The sequence below is a fragment of the Impatiens glandulifera genome, chromosome 2 (genome assembly GCF_907164915.1).
Source record: "Impatiens glandulifera chromosome 2, dImpGla2.1, whole genome shotgun sequence".
Classification (NCBI taxonomy): domain Eukaryota; kingdom Viridiplantae; phylum Streptophyta; class Magnoliopsida; order Ericales; family Balsaminaceae; genus Impatiens; species Impatiens glandulifera.
This window is the reverse complement of record NC_061863.1, coordinates 43,703,546-43,726,706: the sequence shown is the minus strand read 5'-3', so window position 1 is coordinate 43,726,706 and position 23,161 is coordinate 43,703,546. Positions and strand designations below refer to the sequence as shown.

Here is a 23,161-nt window from a genome sequence, read left to right as displayed (position 1 = left end):
ATAGGATAGGTAACATCTACAAGGTAGACTGGAAAACTAGAGTAGAACATCCTATATGCATGATAGCTAAAACTGACCAAACCTGGCTATGGCATAAAAGACTAAATCATCTAAACATGAAAACCTTAAACTACATCCGTGGTAAGAAATTAGTTGAAGGCATCCCAGATATAGTATTTAACCAGGATAAGGTTTGTTCAGCATGCCAGATGGGTAAACAAACTAGGTCATCATTTAAAAGCAAAGGAAACCTACAATCTAGCCGATGCCTAGATCTTCTTCACATGGATTTATTTGGACCAATTCAGGTCATAAGCCTAGGAGGTATGCTTTACACCATGGTAGTTATTGATGATTACTCTAGATATACATGGGTAATATTCTTACCATCTAAACGTGAAACGGTATCAAACCTGATCAATCTTCTTAAGCGTTTGCAAAATGAAAAATCAACTAGTATTAATTGCATTAGAAGTGATAGAGGTACCGAATTTACTAATAGCACATTAACTGCATATCTTGATGAATCCGGCATTAGACACGAGTTGTCTAGTGCTAGGACTCCTCAACAAAATGGCCTGGCCGAGAGAAGAAACCGGACTCTCAAGGAAGCCGCACGGTCCATGATAGCCGACTCCGGCATTGCCCAGAAGTACTGGGCTGAAGCTATCAACACTGCATGCCATACACAAAACCGGTCTTTGATTAACAGATTTCACAACAAAACACCGTATGAGGTTTATTTTAACAGAGTTCCTAAACTTAAATACCTCAGGATTTTCGGTTGTAAATGTTATATTCATAATAATGGTAAAACACAACTTACTGCTTTTGATGCAAAGACCGATACCGGTATTATGCTAGGATACTCCTCAGTAAGCAAAGCATATAGAGTGTACAATAATAGAACGGCAACCATGGAGGAAACAATTCACGTTGTTTTCGATGAATCGGTTGAAAGCAATACTGCCTCATGCTTCGATCTACACAACAGATTGGAAAACAACGATATCCATTCTGATAGTGAAGATGAGACTCCGGTCTTCAGGCGGTTTGTCCATGACCTAACGGGTAATATTGATACCCAGCCGGATCAAGCTGTTCCGCAACAGGAAGCTGACACCTCGGTCCAACCCGAGGAAGCCGGTCGGTCTGACAATCTCGGTCAGCCTACCGACAAGTCTAGCCTTGATCAAACAAACGGTAACTTGGTAGACACCCCTGAACTGAATCTCAGAAGAAACAGTAAACATCCTCCTGAGCACATTATAGGTGACCCTTCAGAACCTGTTCGAACTAGGAGTCAACTTCTGGAAGGATATTTTAACTCTGCTTTTATATCCCAGATTGAACCGAAAAGAATAGATGAAGCATTGTCAGATCCGGATTGGATCTTGGGAATGCAAGAAGAACTAAACCAGTTTGAGAGTAGTAAGGTCTGGTACTTAGTTCCTAGACCGAAGGATCAGTCGGTCATAGGGACAAGATGGGTATTCAGAAACAAACTCAATGAGGACGGTTTGGTCACGAGGAACAAAGCCAGATTAGTGGCTCAAGGTTACAAACAGGAAGAAGGCATTGACTTTGAAGAGTCATTTGCTCCTGTAGCCAGGATTGAAGCCATTAGGATCTTTCTTGCATTTGCGGCTTTCAAAAACTTCAAAGTTTTTCAAATGGATGTTAAGAGTGCATTCTTAAACGGTGACCTACGTGAGGAAGTGTATGTTGAACAACCACCCGGTTTTAAGAACGCTGCATTTCCAAATCATGTGTACCGGCTGAATAAAGCTTTATACGGTCTAAAGCAAGCACCTAGGGCCTGGTATGATACACTAACCGCATTCCTAGTAGAGCATGATTTCACCATCGGTTCAGTAGATAAGACTTTGTTCAAATTTGAAAAGAAGGAACATATCCTACTTGTTCAAATTTATGTAGATGACATCATTTTTGGCTCCACTGACCCCAAGCTTTGTGACAAATTTTCAAAAATGATGACTGACAAATTTGAAATGAGTATGATGGGAGAATTAAGTTTCTTCCTAGGTCTTCAGGTTAAGCAACTCAAGGAAGGAACATTCATCAGTCAACCGAAATATACCAAGGAGCTTCTAAAGAAATTCGGTATGGACACCTGCTCCTCGGCTGCTACTCCAATGAGCTCATCAGTTAAACTGGATAAGGATGATGAAGGCCAATCAGTAGACCAGATTGCATACCGGGGGATGATAGGCTCCCTACTATATCTGACAGCAAGTAGACCGGACATCCTGTTTGCAGTCGGTGTGTGTGGGAGATTTCAAGCAAATCCAAAGCAATCCCATTACACAGCCGCAAAAAGGATACTGAAGTATCTAAAGGGCACACCTGATGTCGGTCTGTGGTATCCAAAGGACTCATCATTCAACCTAACGAGCTACTCAGACGCAGACTATGCAGGTTGCAAGATTGACAGAAAGAGCACCAGCGGAACATGTCAGTTTCTAGGCGACCGACTGGTGTCATGGCATAGCAAGAAACAGACATCAGTGGCTACATCAACCGCAGAGGCTGAATACTTGGCGGCCGGAAGTTGCTGTTCTCAACTTCTCTGGATCCAACAACAGCTAAAGGATTTCGGCATCATAGCCGAAGAATCCCCGATCTTCTGTGACAACACAAGTGCCATTGCAATTACATACAATCCGGTTCTCCACTCCAGAACTAAGCACATTGACATAAGGCATCACTTCATTCGAGAGCATGTCACGCTGAAGCATATCCGGCTGGAATACGTACCGACAGACCAGCAAGTAGCCGATATCTTCACGAAGCCTCTACAGGAAGCTAAGTTCTCTCAATTCAGACTTACTCTCGGTTTAACCGATATTAGTCAGATCCTTCCTAAGGATACTTAAAAGGAAAACCGGCTTCGACAGATAAAACAGATAGTTCTTCCTAAGCTGTTGATCTTTGAATTCTCAAGATGCCTATGGAAGAACCGCCTAGTCCATCAGATAGAGTAAACCGACCGGCTACTTGGTGGAAACACCAACTAACCGCATCGGGATGAACAACTGATGGCTGACCGGTTCGGAAGCAGGTCATCCTAGATTATTTGAATTTCACAGACGTGGAACAACTACCAATGTTTGTAGATGTCTGTTCTGAAAAGTTGTCTTTTCAAAGAAAACTGGTCGCGCCTAAAAAGACGTGAAGATCTTTTGATATCTTTCATGGTCCAGGCCTATGACCGACACCTAGACTGTAAACATACCTATTTCGGTGAAAAAACCTTTTATCCTGCAGTTAATATATGTCATCCCATTTAATACCTGGACAATAGGTTAGCCCCTAAACTAGTATTTAAGAGAGGCAAACACTCACCTCAAAACTCACAAGTCACAAGAACACCCTCTCACTAAAGCAAACTAACCATGTCTCAATTCCCAAACATCCTCCAAGTAGATTTTGAATCTTGCACCGGTACCGAACACTATGAGGTGTACCGGATGATTAAGAAACTAGAAGACACTGGTCTTCAGTACTTTCTGGATGATAAGCAGATCATCTACCCTGAATCAGTTATGGAATTCTACTATAACGCCAGGGTCTTCCGGGGCACACCCCACTTTGAGACCCACATCCAATCCAAAGTTGGGGGGGTAATTTTCGACTTCACCGAGCACGACTTTGCTCGGTGCTTCAGTCTGCCCAAACAAGGGATTACAGACCTCAATCCTCCAGCCGACATTAAGGCTGAGGTTTCCCTAGCTTTTGCCCGGTCGGACGAGCCTGTCAACGACCGTGGCTCTAAGTCTCTCCTGAGGGCTGAATACCAGATCCTCAATGACGTCATAGGTAGGGGCATCTTTGGAAGAGATGTCACCAATACCTATTGCGTGGCAAGCTTCAACATGATGGCGGCCATCATCACTGGCACACCGGTAAACTGGTCCCGGGTGTTGTTCGACACTTTGGTCTGGATGATTAACGTCCAGTCAGTTAGTCTCATTTCCCAAATGAGCACCCTCCTGGTGGAACTCGGTGTTCCTACTTGCCCTGGCGAAGGCCTGAACCAGGCTCAGGTGCTGACTAGGGAAATGACCGACTCTTTCTACAGTCGGTTTGAGAGGGAATGGAGGAGGAGAAACTTCAACCCTCCTCGCTAAATCACTTCGGCTGGCATCCGGTCATTTTGCTGCATGCATCGGATGTGTCATTAACCTATTCAACTTTAACCATATCGGCCTCATCCATGTCCACTCCCGTTTTATTTGTGCTTTTCTTAACTTCATCACTTATGTATGTCATTTTCGGTATTGTCTCTACCATTTTCGGTTTCTATCTAATCAACATTGTTTAAATGCATTTAATGTGATAATCTCAATTAATGCAACTAAGATAACTCCCAACCACCCGCACATTTAATTCCCAACTAATCTGGTTGATTTCCAACAAGTACTTACCTCGGGCCTTGCAAACCGCCCCTTCCCCATGTGATTTGGAAAGGAAAAGATTCTCTTCCTTAATAAGACAAAACTAACCATCAATGCTCAGATTTTCCCTCCAAAAACCAATTCTATATAAGGAGCCATTCCCCTCTCATCTCATCACACCTGAAAGTACAAAATCTCTCTCTATCTTATTAAATCCCGTTTATTTCTCTCACTACCGACATCATGCCTAGCAGAACTCTGGGAAATTTTCTATGCATCGACTTTGACTCGTGCACGGATATAAGAGATTGTCATACTCAGACGAGAGTCATGTACGATTCTCTAACTGAAACCGGTCTTCAACCGTTTCTTGAAGAAGCCGGTCCCATCCTTATTGAAGATGTAAAGGCCTTCTTTCGAAGCGCCTGCATCAGAGGAAAATACATCGTCTCAACAGTCCGAGACCATACGTTCTGGATAGACGAGGATGAATTTGCCTCACTTTTCAGTCTGCCCGCCGAAGGTTTCTCTGACTTTTCGGCTATCCAGAATCCTGCGGGATCTCAAATCGCGCTCTACTTATCTTCCACCCCTCTTCCGGTGGAACCCTCTGGACCGAAAACCCAACTCGCCTATCACGGGCAGCTATTGCTCGAGATCGTGACCAGGTCAATCCTGTGTCAATCACCCAATCAAAGGTATTCCAAGAATACCTACAACCTCATGACCAACATTCTCTGCAAAACGGCCATCAACTGGTCATCAGTCATTTGGGGAAATCTAAAGAATATGGTGCTGACCAAGAAGGGTCTCGGGTATGCACCACACATCAGCAAGCTGATTCTTAGGTATCGATCGGAGTTCGGACCAGGGACACCGGCCTCCTCTTCAAACATCCTCAACAATGTCTCGGCAAGAGACCGACTCTGGAGAATGCCTGTTGAATAGGCTATGTTTCTCGTTGTTTTTATATGCCTATTCATGTACCGAATCTTATAATCGGTTTTCTCCTTCTAATATTTCTTGAATCTCATTATCATTTCGGTTTAAATAACCAAGTCCTCTTAAATTCCTTGAACATCTATCTAAGTAACCGGTTTCCGCTCTTTACCGCTTACCTATCCGATGTTATAAAATCTGCTCAAAAAGGTTAAACACCAATAACTCAGAATATCTGAAATATAATAGGAAACCGATAGATCATTCGGCCTCATAGAATAATATGTCATCAATGACATAGGCAACGAACTTTGGAGGGAAAATCTCCCGCCCAAAGACACCGCACACAGTTTCGCATGAAACCACGTTTTTCATTTTGGAGGGAAATTTCCCGCCCATTCATGATGGGACGGTTTGGCTTCCAAACCGTGCCTATAAAAGGGGGCCTTCGTCATATTTCTCTTCATTCTCACAAATTCACTTTCTCTCTCTACACTTCTAAAATCTTTCGAAGCCGATTTCTTTCACTTTCAGAATCCTCAAAACATGGGTCGTCGTGATGCGGCATTGTTCAAATTATATTCTCAAGTAGACTTTGAGGAGATTCGGCAATATGGAACGACCGAAGCAAAAGAAGTAGCTAACCGGCTGATTGAGACCAGTTTGGAACATCTACTTAACGGTCCTCACATAATATACAAGGAAGCGGTAGAAGAGTTCTTCAAAACCGCAACCATCTCCTACGACAGGATCCTCGCAACGGTGTGCGGTTCTCAAGTAGAGATTACCGAAGCAGTAGTGGCCGAGAGTTTGCGTCTCCCAACTACCGGCATGGATGCTATGGCAGAAATGGACGAGGATACATATAGAACAGCCTGCCACCTTCTATCGGCAACCAACGAACCGCTTACCACATCCGGAAAGAAACAGACGCTGAGACCGGAGCTCATTCCGGCATGTGACGTCTTTGCCAGGGCGATCTTGGCAAGGGGAGGAAATTTCAGTAATCTAACCAGGGACAAAATAAAGATGATTTTTCGTCTGATGGATGGAACAGAGATTAACTGGGCAAGGGCGGTGTTCAGCAATCTTATGGCAATGGTGAAACCGGACTTGGACAGGTCTTGGGGGTATGCTGTACAACTCGGTAAGATATTCTTACATCTGAAGATCAAACTCGGTCCCGGTGTTGGGATAATAAAACGCAGCATCATCCGGTCAAAGCAATTTCTTCCTCGAAAGCCGTCGGCTTCAAGCTCCACAGGTGGCCAAAAGAAGAAAGCCGCAAAGAAAAAGGCCCCGGCGAAAGAAAACACCGGAGGGAAGAGAAAAGAACAGGTAGTTTTCGAAGAACCACCTCAACAAACAGAGGATGAGGAGTGGGATGATGAGGAAGCCGAAACAGAAGGAACCGAGTATAGAACGGACCATGAGGACGATCTCTCGGCTCGGAATCCGACCGATGCCGAACAAAGTCTCAATCCTGAGACCACCGAGGGTGGGGAAGGGGATCATGAGGGAACCAATAATGAAGGCCTCAGCAGGGAAGAAGCCGATGAGGCCGAGGCCGAAAGACTAGCCCAGAACATCTTTCAGGGCATTATCAAAAGAAACGTGGACGTTATCAGTTTGTACTTGGAATGGCACGACTTCCGGTTCAATTCTAAATATAAAGATATCCTACAGGATTACGATTCGGTAAAGTGCATCAACAGATTGGAGGAAGTGGAGGACCATATCTTAAGCCTCACAAAATCCAATACCATTCATGAGGTACAATGCCGAACTGGCCTACTGATACCGAGAAGTCATCTTCGACAGATAAGAAAGCGTATCAGAAAGATTAAGGAAGAATATGCCGAAGGGGGATCGGTGTCTACCGTAGCACCGCGAGTATTAGACAAACTCGAAAAAGGCAAATTGGAGTTACACCAAGAGATAGCGCGGTTAGAAGCAATCTGCGTTCAGAAACAAGTTCCAGTGTATACCGCTCCGGTCGTCGAAGATTTTCAAATGGACTGGGCATCAACTTCAAGGGAAGACACCGCGACACCGAGGGACATTGAGACTCCGATACCAGATGATGATGAGGTACCAAGAACTGATGAGGTACCTACTCCGAGAACTGTTGAGGTACAATCTTTAGAGGATATCGAGGTACCGATCCTGGAAAATGCGGTACTGAACTTGGAAGAGACGGTCACATCAGAAGCACCCACTGAGGTCGTTGAAATACTGGACTCCGATGTTGAGAGAGCCGACCCTCATCAGACCGAGCAGTCCACTCACACTCCACCACCAGCAGCCACCGTCTCAGTCCCTCCTAAGGAATGGATTGATGACCTATTTCAAAAATTTGAAGTAGTTGTTTCGAAGCGGATTGAGGACCGACTCCGGCAATTTGACACTTCAATATCAGAGATGGTTGATGAACGAATAACTGAACACAACGTCTCTAAGCTTCAACCGCTCAAAGATAGATGCGAGACCGTCTTTGATTCGGCCATGCAGTTCGCCGATGTGACAAAGAGCGTTGTGGATCTCCATCAAGCGCGTCTGGCGGAACTCAGCACCGGACTATGGGAAGAGGCCCGTGAGCGAGAAAATTGTGCTAGTCATATTATAGCTCTGGAGGGTCTCACTTCGCAATTACAGAAGGATTTCGAACGGGTTGATCCGACTATTGAACGAGTCTCGGTACTTGAAAAAAAAAACGATGATCTCGTGGCCGAAGTGAAGGCACTAACCGAGCAGATGGCCGAAATTCTGAAGGCTAAGGAAGCAGCGGATGCCGCGGCTATAGAGGCCGATGCTCTAGTTGCCAAGAGGGTCCAAGAAAGGCTGGACGCCGAAGCCAGCAAGGGCAAAGAGCCGCAGCGAGCAACTCAGATGACCGAGGCAGAAGTAGAGGCTGAAAGAATAAGAAGGGGCGAGGCCTTATTCCCAGGATACGCTGAGAAAGTGGCCAGACTGGCTGCGGACGATGCCGCACGACTAGAAACGGAGCAACGAAGGCTGACAGGATTTGCAAAGGAACATGAGAAAAAGAAGAAGGCAGCCGCTTCCGTTTCAGCACCAGCAACTTCCGTTTCAGCACCAGCAGCCTCAGCTTCGGCATCAAAGAAAAGAAAGAGGCCGGCTTCTAAGAAAGTTCGAATTCTCGAAACGCTCAACACGATCTCTGAACCGGCCGAAACGGACCCCTCGCCGCAAGAAGACCTAATCGAGGAAGAAGTCGTAGAACAGTTGCGGTCTCGATCAAAAAGGCCACAATCCTCTCAGCCGCAACCGCCAGCACCACCGAAGAGAAAGAAGAGCGCCTACGAATTCACGGACTCAGAATAGGGACTCTCCTTCCTTTTCTTATTTGTCTTAAGTATTTAGGCTTTATCTTCTTCGGTTCGCTATAAATATATATAAAGTTATTTTTGAATACCGGCCTTATTTTGCATTCTTACTTGATTTTGATAATTTTAAATAAAATAATCAAAAAGGGAGAAATTGTTAGATAAATGATAGAGATTCTTCCAAAACCAGAGACTCTTTTAAAACCCCTCCCTTAAAATTTTTCGAAAAATTCTCTAAGTTTTTTTTCAAAAATCGGCCAAACAAAACAACCGGCCTACGGTTGCAAACTTACATAATTTTGATAATTTTAAATAAAATAATCAAAAAGGGAGAAATTGTTAGATAAATGATAGAGATTCTTCCAAAACCAGAGACTCTTTTAAAACCCCTCCCTTAAAATTTTTCGAAAAATTCTCTAAGTTTTTTTTTCAAAAATCGGCCAAACAAAACAACCGGCCTACGGTTGCAAACTTACATAATTTTGATAATTTTAAATAAAATAATCAAAAAGGGAGAAATTGTTAGATAAATTCATACCGGTTCAAATAAACCTAACTTAAACAAACTTCCTATGCAGGAACAAGGAACCGGACCGGATGAATAAGAAAACCAAGTCAAGATACCGAACCGGTCAAGATACCAAACCAATCAAGAGCATTCGGTACGTGACCGCACAGAGGATGGATCGGCCAAAACCTAAAAGCCAAAGCTCAAACAGCCGATCAATCCACAAGACCGGAGGAAGTCCGGTCACTTCACTATCAAAAGATATTCGACCAAGTCAAATGGCCAACCTAGGCCAAGTCAAGAGGCCGACCTGCACAAGAAGACACTTTGGGTATCTGTTGAGAATGATACCAAAGGAACAGACTGAATACTTCCATATCCATGCAAGTCTGAGGAAAGACTGTAGGCTGCAGAAAACAGTACTACCGGATCCTTCTACTTCGGGATAAGCCAGAAAGGAAATCTTCAAAGTACAGACAACTGTCCAAGCAGACAGTGCCTATATTGAGTGAAAGACAAACCCAGCAGGTTTGCCTTACAGACCGGCAGGTCTGAAACAGGATGCCAGGTCTGAGATTGACTGTCAGGTCTGAAGAGAAGACCGGCAGGTCTGAGACACTGAATCACTGCACCGCTGACCAGCCAATCAGATTCAAGGCAGTGAAATATGACCGTTGGCATATTTCACCTATAAAAGGAGGCAGTTGAAGAAAAGTAAATGTGGGACACACATCGAGATAACAAAAGCTAAGAGCATTTACTACAATTGATAACAGTGTACCATTCTAGAAAGCCTAAGTGCTGAAAGTTAGAATTTGTTCTACAATTTCGGTGTAAATTGTACGAGTGTTATCGAGCAGAAAATAAGTCTCGATCGGATTGTATTTGTATTCCTTAGTGAATATCCTTCTCGCGGTTTCGAGAGGAAGGGGTGACGTAGGAGTTTTATCTCCGAACATCCATAAAATCTGTCTTGTCATTTACTTTCTGTTGGCTTCTTTACATAACCGACTAATCTAACAACATCACTCAGAACCGAATCTACATTTAAACACACCAAGTATCCAGATTGCCGAAACCGACCCACCATCCTTCAAATCTCCATCATCCGAAACCGACTCCGCCTATCATACACGTGTACCGCTTCAACTTGAAAGCAAACCTCTTCCGCGCTTGAACCTAGTTCAAGGGTTTGTGACAGGTTGTGTAGTATTGAAACCCCGGTGTTAATCTCTAACAGGATTAACCACCACCTTACGAGTGAGAACCGCTAACCGGTCCAACCCCCGGTTCACCAGCGGCGACCTAGATCCTAACAACAACTTTATGTAAAACAGTGTAGACTGTGTCTTCAATGGTCATATAAAACAGAGTGAAGCGAAGGAAGCTTCACTCATTTCTATTTCTGCTGAACCCGGAATAAAATACGGGTTCCGGGTTCTCTTTCTTCCTTTCAACCCAGTTTTAATTTATTAATATAATAATAATGCTGAGTTTTGATTGGTCCGTAATAGGGGAACACCCCATTCGGTAGCAGAAGATCTGATCTGATACATTTTATAAAAATTTCTCTCTCCTATCATAATTACCTATACATAATTACTAATTTATTCCTTTTATTATAATTATTAAGTTAACTTTCCTAATTAAATTTTATTTTATTATTTTTTCTTTCTTAATTATATTTTTTATTATAATATCTCTTATATATTATTTTTATTCATTAATTTTATATAAACTTATATTTAATATTAAATATTTATTTATTTTTTTATATAAATATTTATGATATAATAATAATATATATAATGACGTTTAATATGATAAATTAAACACACTAAAATTATAAATTTTTCTTTCTTAAATATTATTCATTCCTTTTTTATATTAATAATATATCTTTCATAATTAATTTCTTTTTTTATTTTCTTTTTCATCATCCATATATATATATATATATATTTATTATCTTTCTCATTCTATATATATATATATATTATCATTAGTTTTATATAAATACAAATTTTTATTATATTGTCACATAAATAAATTTTATTCTTTTTTTAAAATAAAATAACATATTATATATATTTTAGTGTATTTAAAAAATAAATATTTTAAAATCAAATAGAATTTCTCTCACCTAAAAAGAGAGTTAGGTTAATATATAATTATATTAAATTAAAAAGAGTTAAATTAATGTTTTATATAATGAATATTGAGAAAAAATAAAAAATATATTTTAATCAAAATTAAAAAATTATTTTAAAATTAATTTAATAAATATGGAGACTAACTTTTTAATCGGTTACATTTATTATTTTATAACCCATTTTTTTTATTAAATACTGAGACTTATTAATAAAATTGATGAAAATATATATATATATATATATATATATATTATATAAAAGAAAGAAAAATAATTAATTAATAAAAATAAATGAAGAAATAATAAAAAAATTAAATTATCTATCTTGATCATTTTGGAGAGATGGTAAACTTCTAACATTTAAAATTAAGCGTAATTAAATATATATAAAAATTAATATTTAAAAAATTAATATTAAACGGTTCTCTTTCCTAATATATATATATATATATATATTTTATATAAATACAAAATTTTATTATATTGTCTCATAAATAAATTTTATACTTAATTTTTTAGTTAGTTACATTTATTATTTTATCATTAGTTTTTTAATAAATAGTGAGTAAAATTGATAAAAATATATATTTTATATAGTTAACGTGAATATATATATGGAAATAAAAAAACAATTAATTAATAAAGATAAACGAAGAGAATAAGAAAAATAAATTATCTATAGAACATGTTGTACACCTCCAACATTTAAAATTAAGCGTCATTATATTTTATCATTAATTTTATATAAATACAAATTTTTATCATATTGTTCCATAAATATATTTTATATTTTTGTAATAAAATAACAGATTATATATATTTTAGTTTATTTTAAAAATAAATATTTTAAAATCAAATAGCATTTCTCTCCTCTCACCAACAAGTTACATTAATATATAATTATTTACATTTATTATTTTATTGCCCGTTTTTTTAATATATAGTGAGACTCATTAATAAAATTGATAAAATATATATATATATATATATATATATATATTTTATATGATTAGTGTGAATATATATGATAAGAGAAAAAAAAACGATTAATTAATAAAAATAAATGAGGAGAGAATAAGAAAAATAAATTACCTATGATGATGTGGATCCTTTAAAATTAAGTGTTGTTATATATATATATATATATATATATATATATATATATATATATATATATATATATATATATATATTCTTTAAAATTTGAATTAGGGATCAAATTATATAAAATTTTACTTTGATCTAATATTCATTACATTTTTTTTATTCATAATTAATCTCCACGGATATGACTTACACTAATAAGGTCTAAAGATCAACCATACACTATATTATTAATTATTTTTTTTCTTATTTATCATAAACGGAGTATTTGTGAGTCTTATTGTTATAAAACAAAGTGCAACTATAAATAATTATTTTAATTCGGAAGAGATGAAATGAAGAACTTTTGTCATTACATGATACTTTGGATTATAAATCAAAGTTTCACATAATATAGATCAAGAATAATGACAAATTTATTTAAAGTTATATGAAATAAATTGTAAGAAATTATAACTAAAACCAAGGTTCTGAAAATCGTTCCGGTCATCGACCTGGATTTTTGAGCGAACTTGGTTCGACCGGTTCAACCGGTTAAACCTCTAGTGGAACCGGATTTTATTTATTTTTAAAATATAAATAAATTTAAATATATTAATATGTAAATTGTATATATAATCAATTATATATATATAATAATTAAATATATATTAATTAAAATGTTAAACTAAATATTAATATATTATAGATATATTAATATGTAAATTATATATATAATCAATTATATATATATATATAATAATTAAATATATATTAATTAAAATATTAAATTAAATATTTATATATGATAGATATCATACTAGACTATAGACTATGTATAAGTAAAGAAGAAAAGAAGTAAAACTCTGAAAGGAAAGGAATTGACATCTGTCTGTCACTACAGATGGATGTAAAAAAAAACTTCCTCTATTCACACTTGCAACATACTTCGTTTTCAAGATTTTTTTCGCCCAACGATTTTCTCTCCTTGCAGATCTCCGATATGGTTTTCATTTCTAACAATCCGACTGAAAAAGAAGAAGAAAAAGGAGAAGAAAACAACCAGACTGAAAAAGAAGAAGAAAATAGAAAGAATACATCATCATCATGTACCTTACGAACCGGAAATTTCCGGTTTGGTTTTCCGGTAGGATCGGCCGATCGGACCGGTTTTTGAACGGTTCGTAAGGTTACTGTTTTAAAGTTAATAACCGGACCGTTCACTAGAGCGTTTCGCGGTCGGACCGGTTGAACCGCCGGTCGGACCGCGTATTTTAAAACATTGCTAAAAACTACTCTAAACAGTTTGAACCAAAATGAAAAACTATTATTCAAAAAATAAGCCCTCAAACGAAACACATGTTAGTTTTCTAATATATTATGCTCATACTTTAAGTAAACTTTTCATATTATTATATAAGTTTTGGAGTGTGGCTATTGAGAGTTACCACGTGGTCTAAAGAGGGAGTGAAATCGTCTTCGAAATCCTTCAGCTCCAGTTCGAAAAGCAAAAAATGAATATGTGAGAGAAAGAAAAGTTCACAAATATTTATATTGTTTTTCTCTTATTTATGTTGAATGCCCATTAATTTATCATTTATTAAATTTAATGTTTTTCTCTTATTTATGTCTAATTTTTCATTTATTAAATTGAATTTTTTTATATTAAGATAAAATAATAAAAATAATAATTAGAAAAGTGAAATTAGTAAAATAAAAATGAATTAGTAAAGATAAATTAATAATTATGGTAATTATGATAAAAGAGAAACAGTTATAAAATGTTAAAAAAAATATAATAAGCCTATGAGTTGTGGTGAGAACGTGTCACCCTACATTTATTTTATTAAGCATCATTATTTATATATATATATATATATATATATATATATATATATATATATATTTCAAACTATTAATTTTACGAGTTAACAAATTATCAAAATTAACTCGATCTTAAGATTTTATAAATTTTCTAACGTTTTTTTAAGAACTCTGTATTTTTAAGTGATTTAGTTAAAAGCTATTTCTACTATTTTTAGTGTAAGAGATTTTTTATTTTTGTTGACACATGACTTTTACAAGGATTTTTCTTCTCAGATATTGACATGTTTAAATGATTTTGTGATTGAAATTATGAAAAATACTATCATTAAGTAAAAAGAAAATATTAATAAATGATAAAAAGAAAAAGAAAAAAAAAGGTGAAGGGATCTAAATTATTTGAAAATTATATAAATAACTCATAAAGAAACATATTTAGAAAAAATAGAGAATACTCTATTTGACAAAGAGAGCAGTGCTGTCAAAATCGCGAGTCAACTCGTAAACTCGTCCGAGTTTGCGTTTTTACTTAAAGAAATCGAGTCACGAGTGAAAAAAAATCGCAAAAGTGTAAAATCGAAGCTAACTCGCGTGTTGACTCGGTCAAACCGTTGAAAACGTTAAAAACGAAAAAATCGGTAAGTTTTATTATTTCTACTTTTTCTCATTTTCAAATTTCAAAATTTAAACCAATATTACCTCAACTACTTCGTATTAATGAAGACTCCTCGACTTCTTCAAAATAATTGCATCTTTTGTTTGAATCTAAGCTTGGCAAATCGTAAACATATTTCTTTTTTTTCATCAATGGGAGATAATGAAGAACTTAAAGGTTTCTCTCTCTAAAACACTAAGGTTTCTTCCTTTCTTTTTTTAAATGTCAGGTAATATCTATTTCTTTCATTCTTCATTGTATCTTTACTTTTTACTTTTTTGTTTTTTACCGTTAGATGATAAGTTCCAACTCACACATATCATAAGACAAGTCATTGTCAATGAATCAGAGTGTTGTCTTTTCAACATTGTCCTAGACATTGCCCTATTATCTATAGAGTATTATTTTATTAATAATAAATCCTAGTTTAGTTACTTCAACTATTCTTATCCTAATTTAGTTAGGCATTTTAGTTATAATTTCTTTAACTAAATAGTTATCCTAATTTATAAAAGTTAGTTATAAACTTATAATCTCCTTTACCATTTGAAAATGTCCACATAAACAACAATAAAAATAATATATGATTATTTACATTACATACATTTTATATAATTTATTAATTAATACTAGATGATAAATATATTTGACATATCTAATTTATTAAAATATTATTGTTTTATATTTTGCAGAGTTAGTCTAACTTATAAAACAATGTCATTATCGGGTTATGTTGCTCATAAGTTAAGTAAGAATAAACCGGGAAATAGATCTGATATTGGTTGGGAGTATGGAATTGATGTTGATAGCAATTCTAAGAAAGTTAAATGCAAATTTTGCTCTAAAATATTCTCGGGTGGAATATATCGTTTCAAACATCATTTAGCTTGTACACACAAAGATGCTGAGCCTTGTATTAGTGTTCCTGATGATGTGAAATTAAAGGTTAGAGAGTTTTTATCGAAAAATGATGAGGCAAAACAAAGAAAAAGACAAAAAGATATTTATGAGAATGAAGATGATGAAGGAGAGGATATGCAAATTGTTTCAAAACAATTTGACAAAGGTGCGAGACAATCTTTTATAAAGAGATCAAACGTACAAAAAACAGTCAGTGAAATATTTAAGAAAGATTTAAGGGAAGATGCTTGTCAAATGATCTCTCGTTTTCTCTATACTAGTGCCATTCCTTTCAATGTTGTGAAAAATCCTTATTTTGAAAAAGCGCTTGAGATGGTTGCTAGACATGGTCCAGGATTTAAGCCACCTATTTATCATGAAGTACGAGTGAAATATCTAAAGAAAGAGGTGGAACTAACACACGAGTTGTTAAGAGATTTTAAGATAGAATGGAGAAAAACAGGTTGCTCAATTATGTCGGATGGTTGGACTGATAAGAAAAGACGTTCTATATGCAATTTTTTGGTTAACAGTCCTAAAGGAACGGTTTTTTTAACTTCCATTGACACTTCTGACATTTCTAAGACAGCGGATAAGATATTTCAAATGTTAGATGCAATTGTAGAAGAAGTTGGAGAAGAGAATGTTGTTCAAATAGTTAGTGACAATGCTGCTAATTACAAATTAGCTGGTGAGTTGTTGATGGAAAAAAGAAAAAGGTTATATTGGACTCCTTGTGCTGCCCATTGTATTGATCTCATGTTAGAAGATTTTGAGAAAAAAATACATGTTCATACCTTGACAATTCAGAGTGCCAAAAGCATAACAAGGTATATATACTCGAGAACTCTACTTATATCTATGTTACGACATTTTACTGATGGAAGAAACTTGATTAGACCGGCAAAGACAAGATTTGCCACTGCATATCTCACATTAGGGAGTTTTATTAATTTAAAAGTTCCACTAATGACTATGTTTAGTTCAAGAAATTGGAAATCAAGTTCATTCTCGAGTACGGTTGATGGAAAGAAAATTGAGGCAATGGTTATTGGTAGTCGATTATGGTCAAATATAATTACATGTCTCAAAGCTGCGAGACCTCTAATTAAAGTACTTAGAATGGTGGATTCAGATGTTAAGCCTGCCATGGGTTTTATTTATGAACAAATGGATGAAGCTAAAGAAAAGATTAGAGTCAACTTCAACAATATAAAGAGAAAGTAAGTAACATACTAACATTTGTATTTTTATTGATTTTTATTATATAAAATATTCATTTATCTATGTATTCATAATATATTGTTTGTCTTCATTTTAGTTATGAACTTATTTGGAAGATCATTGATGAACGATGGGCAATTCAACTCCACAAACCCTTACATGCTGCTGGTTATTATCTAAATCCTCAATATCATTATAGTTGTGATTTTAAATCTAATTTTCAGATTAAAAAGGGTTTATATAGTTGTATTGAAAGGATGATAACAGATGAAAATATGATAAGTAAGATAGATAGCCAGCTTGAATCATTTAAAAATGCAAGATTATTTGGTTCTAAATTTGCAAAAATGGCAATAAGCACAAAGTCTCCAGCTGAATGGTGGGATTCTTATGGTGATGAATGTCCAGAGCTACAAATGTTTGCTATTAGAATACTTAGTCTTACTTGCAGTTCATCTGGATGTGAACGGAATTGGAGTGCATTTGAAATGGTATATTTATGTTTTTACATATTTTAATTTCTTTTTGTTTACCTAATTATTCAAAGTTTAAAATTATAACATTAATATTCTTCTTTGCCTATAGGTGCATACAAAGCGTAGAAATTGTCTACATCAACAAAAAATGAATGACTTGGTATTTGTCATGTACAACATGAAGTTAAATGACACGCAAGTATTAAGAAAATACGTTGAAGATGTTTCTTCTGATGATGAGTGGATAACTGAAGAAAATGATGCGTATAATTCATCGTCATCTCAAACACGTTTATTTATAGATAGTACTGAATCTAGAGAAAACGAAGAAGAAATATGCGAGGAAGATGGTGAAAAAGAAGGAGTAGAAAGAGATGATGATGATGATGAAGTTGATGATGATGTTGAAGTTGATGATGCTATGGATGATTTAGACAATTTTGATGTTAACAATGAGACAAATGTTGATGATTTAATTTATTGATTTAAAAGTTGGTTATGAACAATTTATTAAGTATTTTGAATGATTTTTATTTATTAAGTTTAAAATATTTTGAATGATTTATAATTTAATAGTTAATATTATTTATAAGTAAACTCTTACGAGTTTACGATTCGAGTTTACGATACGAGTTTACAATGGTCTAACGATTTTACGCAAACTCTCGATTTTGACAGCCTTGAAAGAGAGGTAAATATAGATTATTTGAAAATGATTTAAATAACCCAAGCCTCAAGGTTTACCAATATAGATTTACAGTTTTGACCAAAATCAAACAATATATTATATCTTAGAAAAAATATATTTTTTCTTAATAAAATACAAAATAAATACACTTGCAATTATGATCACCATTAATAAAATAGACAGGAACTTTGAAACAATCATAGAGCATAGAGAAAAAGAAATATCCTAATTAACAAAAGTGAGACAAACCAATAGTAGAAGGGAATAGAAACTGCCTTTCCAAACTCTAAGGAGAACCCGACGACCCTATATCTAAGTATCATCATATAATCATGCACAATTTGGTAAACAAACCACCGTGGCTAACTAGAAAGCACCCTTCTGTTAGAAGAAGAAGAAGATCACTCCACTCATTTTCGATTCACCTCACCACAAAAAGAAAAAGAAATTCAAGATCTAAGTACCAACAACAAAAGCATAAATAAAACACAAGCAGCATCACGCCATTACTGGATACAGAAGCCCACACAACTTCGGAAAATGATCTTCATATCAAATCAGCAACATTCATTGGCATTTCATCAATCTGGGTGCTGTAATATTGCTCAATGTCCCTTAGTATCTTTATATCATCACTCTTGACAAAATTTATTGCAACACCCTGTGTGTACATAAAAAATTAATGCACATTTCAGTTACATGTGTAGTATAGTATTCCTTCATTTCAGGTTTTGCAATTACACCTAATAATTGCATTTTCACAACTAGAGATAATGAAGACTAAGCAAACCAGAACCCCAAATGCTCATCTTTCTCTGCCATGGCAATGCAGTGTCAGCTTGAAAGTTCCACACAAATTACCAAAACTACATGCTCAGCAAATAATAATGAACATATCATGTGGGATACGCACAAGTCCTTGTGGGGCTTGACAAACTAAGTAACAAATCTTTATTCATGAGCTTGTCTATCACTTGATAATTGATATACTTATATATTCTTTAATTAATAGGGATATATACGGAAATAGACAGAGATTAGAGTCATATATTAAAATTTCTGATGTATATTCTCTTTGGAATATGTTGAATTAAGCATGGCTTAGAATTAGATAGAGAGCTCTATTGTACATAAATCAATAACTGAATCTGGATAAAAAAAATGTATGTAATATTTCTTTTCAACAGCTAGATATGCTTAATAGCAGGATTTATTAATAAAAAAATGCAGTATTGGAATGAAGAATATGAGACAAATGAAAGAATATAAATAAAAACAAAGTAAACAAATAAAGCAGTTACCTTGCGTCCAAATCGACCAGAACGACCTATTCTATGAATGTAAAGCTCTCGATTATTTGGAAGGTCATAGTTTATCACCAAAGAAACCTGAAAAATGAACATGGCCATAAAAAGAAGTTAATGAAGCATGCAGCATGATCCACCATAATAAGAGAATTTTTCACATTTCTAAAGATACCCTTTAAGAGCATTTATAATCTTCTGACTTAATATAGGTTATACTCATTTTCTATACATGGGAGGCATCCCCACGCTATAAACTATATAGGCTCATTGTTTGGAAAGTGTCCTAATGCTCAAGTACATCTAACCATTTCTGATGCAGTATTGAAAAAAAATAATCAATAGAAAGCACAATAAAGAAGAATAAGGAATTGCCTGTTGAACATCTAGTCCACGAGCCCAGACATCTGTAGTGATCAGAACACGAGTTTCTCCACCTCGAAACTCTGCCATAATTGCATCTCTCTCCTTCTGGGGCATGTCTCCATGCATGGAAGAGACTGTGAAGTTATTGCTACGCATTTTTTCTGTTAGCCAATCAACCTGTCATGTATTTAAAATAATCAAATCATCAAAAAGATGGTCTGTGATTAAAAAACTTCTCCAAAAACACTAGAACAAGTACAGACAAAAACTACTGACTCAAACTACAAAACTGTCATTTAAAAGCTCTGAATCCTTGATGCCTAGATAATAAACTTTTGGTCCTCATTCTAATTAGAGACATAATATCCAACTTCAACCAATGAATACAATATGACTAAATTGACATTTATTCATCAAAATCCTAATAAAAATACCTTCCGTTTTGTGTTGCAAAATATAACAGCCTGCGTGATTGTAAGTGTATCATAGAGATCACACAGAGTATCAAACTTCCATTCCTCCCTTTCGACTGCAACAAAGAATTGCTTGATGCCCTATAAACACAGAACAACACAAATAATACATACAATTAAAATATACATAAACCAATCTACTGACAATCAACATAATAAGGTTATTATGACTTACTTCAAGTGTCAACTCATCACGCTTAACAAGGATCCTAACAGGGTCTGTCATAAACTTGCCTGTTATCTCAAGTATTTCATTAGGAAGAGTAGCAGAAATCAAGACAACCTGCAATAGTAGATTTGATAGTTCATCAACCAACATCAAGAAGCTTGCAAGAACATAGGTACAAAAAGAATATATAAATAATATAAAATCTAGCAAAAGCATGTAAATGCCAAAAAATAAAATAAAAACATCCTCGGTGGTAGATTATTACCTGAAGCTCTGGTGGAAGATATCGATAAACATCATAAATTTGGTCCTTAAAACCACGACTCAACATTTCGTCTGACTCATCCTGGAAAGGATAGATTTACATCCAACAATAAAATTAGCTTCAAAAGAACATTGTCCTAAGAATCAGAGAAGGGGAAAATGAAAGGGGGTGAGGGTAGAAAGGCGATTAAAGCTTCATACTAACCAAAATTAATAACTTGATGGCTCTAGTTCGCAATGTTCTTCGCTTTATCATATCACATACCCTTCCTGGAGTTCCAGACACCACTTGTACACCATGCTCTAGTTTTCTTATATCCTCACCGACACTTTTTCCACCAATACATGCATGAGCCTGTATGCTAATGAAGTTACCAATTGCCAAAATGACTTTCTCTGTCTGTGCAGCAAGTTCCCTTGTAGGTGAGACGATCAATGCTTGAACCCTTTAAAAGAGCATAAACCACTTAGAGAACAGGTATCTGAATTTCTTATGGAATATATACAATTCCTAGCTAGACAGCATGACACAAAACTCAATGCTCTTATAGAAACACATGTAAAGAATGTGTCTTTCCATTATATATACATGTGAAGAATAATTTAAAAAAATCAAAGAAGCAACTGCATATTGGCATTTCTTAACATTTTCCATCCTAGTTAAACTATCAACAACAATGCAAAACAAAAATATGTATGATGATAAGAGAATGTTCCCAGAAGAAAGAACAGTCCTTAATGCACAGACTTTATTAAGGAATGGATCCAATTGAAATCCTAACAATCCATTTTTATCCAACCGTATAGTAATTCAATTGAAACATACGTCCACCTAAAAGGAGTTATTAATTATCCACCTAAAATAAATTTATGTTTAACTTCTACAGGAACGAAACCCTAGATTGCTCTATTGCAGTTTTAGAAAGAAGTAATCAAGGGGGGGCAGGCACTACATAGGTAGAATTTCCCAAAAGACAGATTATACGCTAAACTCATTGAACGAAGCATTTATAGACAAAATTAAAGATCCAGAGGGACAATAATCAAAATAAGGTTTAGATTCGTACTCTGTAGAGGATGTGTCGACAATCTGACAAACAGTGAGAGCAATCATAGAGGTCTTTCCAGTACCAGACTGGGCCTGAGCGATAACGTCACGACCTTGTATAATAGGCAAGACAGCCCTCTGTTGGATTGCGGATGGCTTTTCGAAACCGTAGTTGTATATTCCCCTGAGAAGATTGTCTTTAATTCCCATCTCATCAAAGCTCATGATCGGCTCTACTCCCTTGGAGGTCTCAAATATCAGTTTCTCGTCGTCTTCCATAGCCGCTCTCCGACCTCTGTTGGCCGGAACTACAGACGGACCACCAGCTCCCGCAGATGCTGTCGTCGCCATTTACAGTTACCACCCTTTCAGTTCGCCGAATGACAATCGGAAAAGACGAGAAATTAGGACTTAACACAACCAGCAAACAGCGAAGAAGAAACCCTAGAATATGAGAGAGAGAGAGAGGGGTAGAGAGAGAAAGTAAGAGACCAATAGACGACGTGATATATTGCAGTTTGTCAAATTAATAGATATTTTTTTCTGATTTTATTTTATAAATTTATTATTTTAAGAATTTATTATTATTATGGGTTTAAAATTACATACTTAAATATTTATTGAATATTGTGATCGAAAATAAATAATCATTGAATCTTTTATATTTTATATTTGAACATCAATTATTTAAAATATTAAATGTCTTATATTTTTTTACTCAAATGATTTATTTTTTCAATAAATTTATTTATAAATAACTTTAAATAATTCATTATAAAGGAAGAAGACCTATCTTTTGTTTTTTTAAATGCTCCTAGCAACACATCAAATAAAAATAAAGGGGATAAATGTTGTATTGTAATTTTGAAATTTAATTTATTTACCTATATAAAAATATCAAACTTCTTCCAACACATATAAAAAATCACAACTCACCATGTTTCATTTATAACAAGGTGATTAGAGTCACCTTAGGATAAGCCCGGCAAGCCCACGGGCTAGAACAGCTCAATCCCTAGGACAATCTATTTAAATTAAAGTAATACGTTTTTACTTAAATTTATTAGTTTTTTCAACATATTACTATATTAGTGTGTTACCTAGTAGTTTAAGATGAAAAAAAATTAATTTAATTGCCTAGTGTTTTTCTATATAGGATGGGGCAGCCCAATTTTCGGACCGGCACTGAATGTGATAATATTTAATGTTTCAAGATTTAATTATAATTATTTAAAAGATGTAAAATATAATATGATTAATATTTGATTGATATTTGAATATATATATATTTTTTTAAAATAGAAATGCATAGTTATTTAAAGA

The 23,161-nt window shown here is 35.3% G+C and overlaps 1 protein-coding gene across 1 annotated transcript; it reads right to left on the bottom strand.

Annotated features, from left to right (window-relative positions):
* Nucleotides 1-18,350: 18,350 nt before the first annotated feature.
* LOC124925624 (eukaryotic initiation factor 4A-3) lies at nt 18,351-22,314 on the bottom strand. Its single transcript, XM_047465679.1, has 8 exons — nt 21,858-22,314; nt 20,996-21,236; nt 20,792-20,872; nt 20,533-20,640; nt 20,319-20,438; nt 19,894-20,061; nt 19,516-19,602; nt 18,351-18,875 (listed from the first exon to the last, which is right to left on the bottom strand). The coding sequence occupies exons 1-8, from the start codon at nt 22,187-22,189 to the stop codon at nt 18,762-18,764; spliced, it is 1,251 nt and encodes a 416-aa protein (XP_047321635.1). The 5' UTR covers nt 22,190-22,314; the 3' UTR covers nt 18,351-18,761.
* Nucleotides 22,315-23,161: the final 847 nt, after the last annotated feature.

Coding starts and splice junctions, on each gene's coding strand:
- LOC124925624 (XM_047465679.1), bottom strand. CDS start 22,189: ATGGCGACGACAGCATCTGCGGGAGCTGGTGGTCCGTCTGTAGTTCCG. Junction 21,237..21,857: donor GTCGACACATCCTCTACAGA/GTACGAATCTAA, acceptor GCTCTTTTAAAG/GGTTCAAGCATTGATCGTCT. Junction 20,439..20,532: donor GTGATGAGTTGACACTTGAA/GTAAGTCATAAT, acceptor CTGTGTTTATAG/GGCATCAAGCAATTCTTTGT.